The 2,766-nt window shown below is 45.6% G+C and overlaps 1 protein-coding gene across 1 annotated transcript in view; it reads left to right on the top strand.

Moving 5' to 3' along the window:
- The first annotated feature begins 1,651 nt into the window (after positions 1 to 1,651).
- LOC117956043 (rab proteins geranylgeranyltransferase component A 2-like) overlaps positions 1,652 to 2,766 on the top strand; it is a 3,615-nt gene continuing 2,500 nt past the window's right edge. Inside the window, exon 1 of the mRNA XM_034890886.1 lies at positions 1,652 to 1,763. Within this exon, the coding sequence (XP_034746777.1) occupies positions 1,712 to 1,763 (52 nt within the window). The 5' untranslated portion in view covers positions 1,652 to 1,711. The remainder of the gene's footprint in view (positions 1,764 to 2,766) is intronic.

The raw sequence follows: 2,766 nt of genomic DNA, 5'->3' as shown, positions 1-2,766 counted from the left end.
TCTCTATAATTTACAGGTAGAGCAGGTCTAGACCGCTCTATAATCTACAGATAGAGCAGGTCTAGACCGCTCTATAATCTACAGGTAGAGCAGGTCTAGACCACTCTATAATTTACAGATACAGCAGGTCTAGACCGCTCTATAATTTACACATAGAGCAGGTCTAGACCGCGCTATAATTGACAGATAGAGCAGGTCTAGACCTCTCTATAATTTACAGGTGGAGCAGGTCTAGACCGCTCTACAATTGACAGATAGAGCAGGTCTAGACCTCTCTATAATTGACAGATAGACCAGGTCTAGACCTCTCTATAATTGACAGGTAGAGCAGGTCTAGACCGCTCTATAATTGACAGATAGACCAGGTCTAGACCTCTCTATAATTGACAGGTAGAGCAGGTCTAGACCGCTCTATAATTGACAGGTAGAGCAGGTCTAGACCTCTCTATAATTGACAGGTAGAGCAGGTCTAGACCACTCTATAATTGACAGGTAGAGCAGGTCTAGACCTCTCTATAATTGACAGATAGAGCAGGTCTAGATCGCTCTATAATTGACAGGTAGAGCAGGTCTAGACCGCTCTATAATTGACAGATAGACCAGGTCTAGACCTCTCTATAATTGACAGGTAGAGCAGGTCTAGACCGCTCTATAATTGACAGGTAGAGCAGGTCTAGACCTCTCTATAATTGACAGATAGAGCAGGTCTAGATCGCTCTATAATTGACAGGTAGAGCAGGTCTAGACCACCTCCCTAGGTTGTCCTTTGGTATATTGCTCCAATGAGTATAAACACCATGCTCTAATGCTCTAATGAATGCGCTGGACTCAAGAGGATCTCCATCATCAACATCCAATGTTGGTGTATCTCGTGGAGGTAGTGAGGATGAAGAATGTTGTTGCACTAGTAGCGCTGTTATTTCCTCCTGTCGGTGCATGATGGAAAGAAGACTGCCTTGGTCCACGTTAGTTTGCATCAGGTCGACATGTTGAAAGGATCCGGGGTGTGAGGTTTTGCATGAACCATGCGTGGTTCAGAATTCAGAACATGACCTTGATCCATTGTTCTGTGAAAGTGTTTCCTCATGCCGCGCTCCCGTTGATGTGGCAGGTCTCTCACCTCCTCTTGGTGAATGATGGAACTGATGATTTGAACATCGTGGAACCGATTCCATAGCAGACGGTCTGAGTGAATATTTAGATCGTTTAGAACTTTTCAGATAAGAATTCCTTCCATGTGAGTGAACCTTAGAACATCAGAACCTCTGCACATCAGAACCTATGCACATCAGAACCTCTGCACATCAGAACCTCTGCACATCAGAACCTCTGCACATCAGAACCTATGCACATCAGAACCTCTGCATCAGAACCTATGCACATCAGAACCTCTGCACATCAGAACCTCTGCACATCAGACACACACACACACACATACACACACAGACAAACTCAGACACACACACACACACTCAGACACACACACACACACAAACACACACACACACACACTCAGACACACACACACACACACACACACTCAGACACACACACACACACAAAATATTGTGACTTTTTCTCAAACTATCCTAACTTGATGAGCTGATCATTCATATTTTATCCAATCACCATGTAAAACCAATCTGATACATCATTGGTTGGTTCTGTATGACGCGTGGTCTGACCACGCCCCCCCTGCCTAGACAACAACATGGCTGCTGAGGATCTACCGTCTGAATTTGACGTCGTCATTCTGGGCACAGGTACAGAAACACCTGCATTTATGTCACCGGTTTTGATCCGGTTCCTGTGTGTGGACGTGTGCCTGCGCAGTCCCACGGCTGTTCGGTTCTACAACATCCCGGAATCCCGGTTTAAACCGGGACACGGTCTGGGTTAGCTAACGGCTAACGGCCCATTCATTGTCGACGAGAGCGGCTAGCAGCTAACGGCAGGCAGCTGTGATGTTAACCTAAGAGGGGATACAGCTAACGTTTTAGTACCAAAACCATCGATTAAATATAATAATAAATGGTGGTTTGACTCGAAACACCCTAAAGGAATGAAAACCCGTTTCTTAGATAAAAATATTAAAATTATTTTTATTTTAGCGTAAATTTAACATGGTTTTGCGTACATTTGCGTAGCTTCCGACCGTAGCTGTATCCCGTCTAGCCGTTTGTTGACATATAGCTAGCTATTCTAGCAGCGGAGCTAACTCACGGCTAACGTTAGCTTCCTTAGCTTTATATAGTATGTGTTGTTACTGTGTTGCTAGCAGCTTTAGCATTATGCTAACGCAGCAGGATCAGCGTCACGTGATGTCATTATGATGCTAAATGCGCTGTATTTATATAGCGCTTTTCCAGTCTTAACGACTGCTCAAAGCGCTTTTACATCTACAGGAAACATTCACCATTCACACACATTCATACACTGTGTCCGGGGCTGCCGTACAAGGTGCCACCTGCTCATCAGATATACATTCACACACATCTACACACCTGCTCATCAGATAAACATTCACACACATTCACACTCCGATGCGCAGCACCGGGGGCAACTCGGGGTTCAGTGTCTTGCCCAAGGACACTTCGACAATGACTGCAGGGGCGGGGATCGAACCGCCAACCTTCCGATTGGCAGGCAACCGCTCTACCACTGAGCCACAGCCGCCCCTAAACATGTTACCATGTTCTACTAGCTTGTACTTGACACACACACACACACACACAAACACACACACACACACACACACACACACAC

This window comes from Etheostoma cragini, chromosome 13 (genome assembly GCF_013103735.1).
Source record: "Etheostoma cragini isolate CJK2018 chromosome 13, CSU_Ecrag_1.0, whole genome shotgun sequence".
Taxonomy (NCBI): domain Eukaryota; kingdom Metazoa; phylum Chordata; class Actinopteri; order Perciformes; family Percidae; genus Etheostoma; species Etheostoma cragini.
Note: the sequence above shows the minus strand (reverse complement) of the source record. Positions and strands in the feature narration are given on the sequence as shown.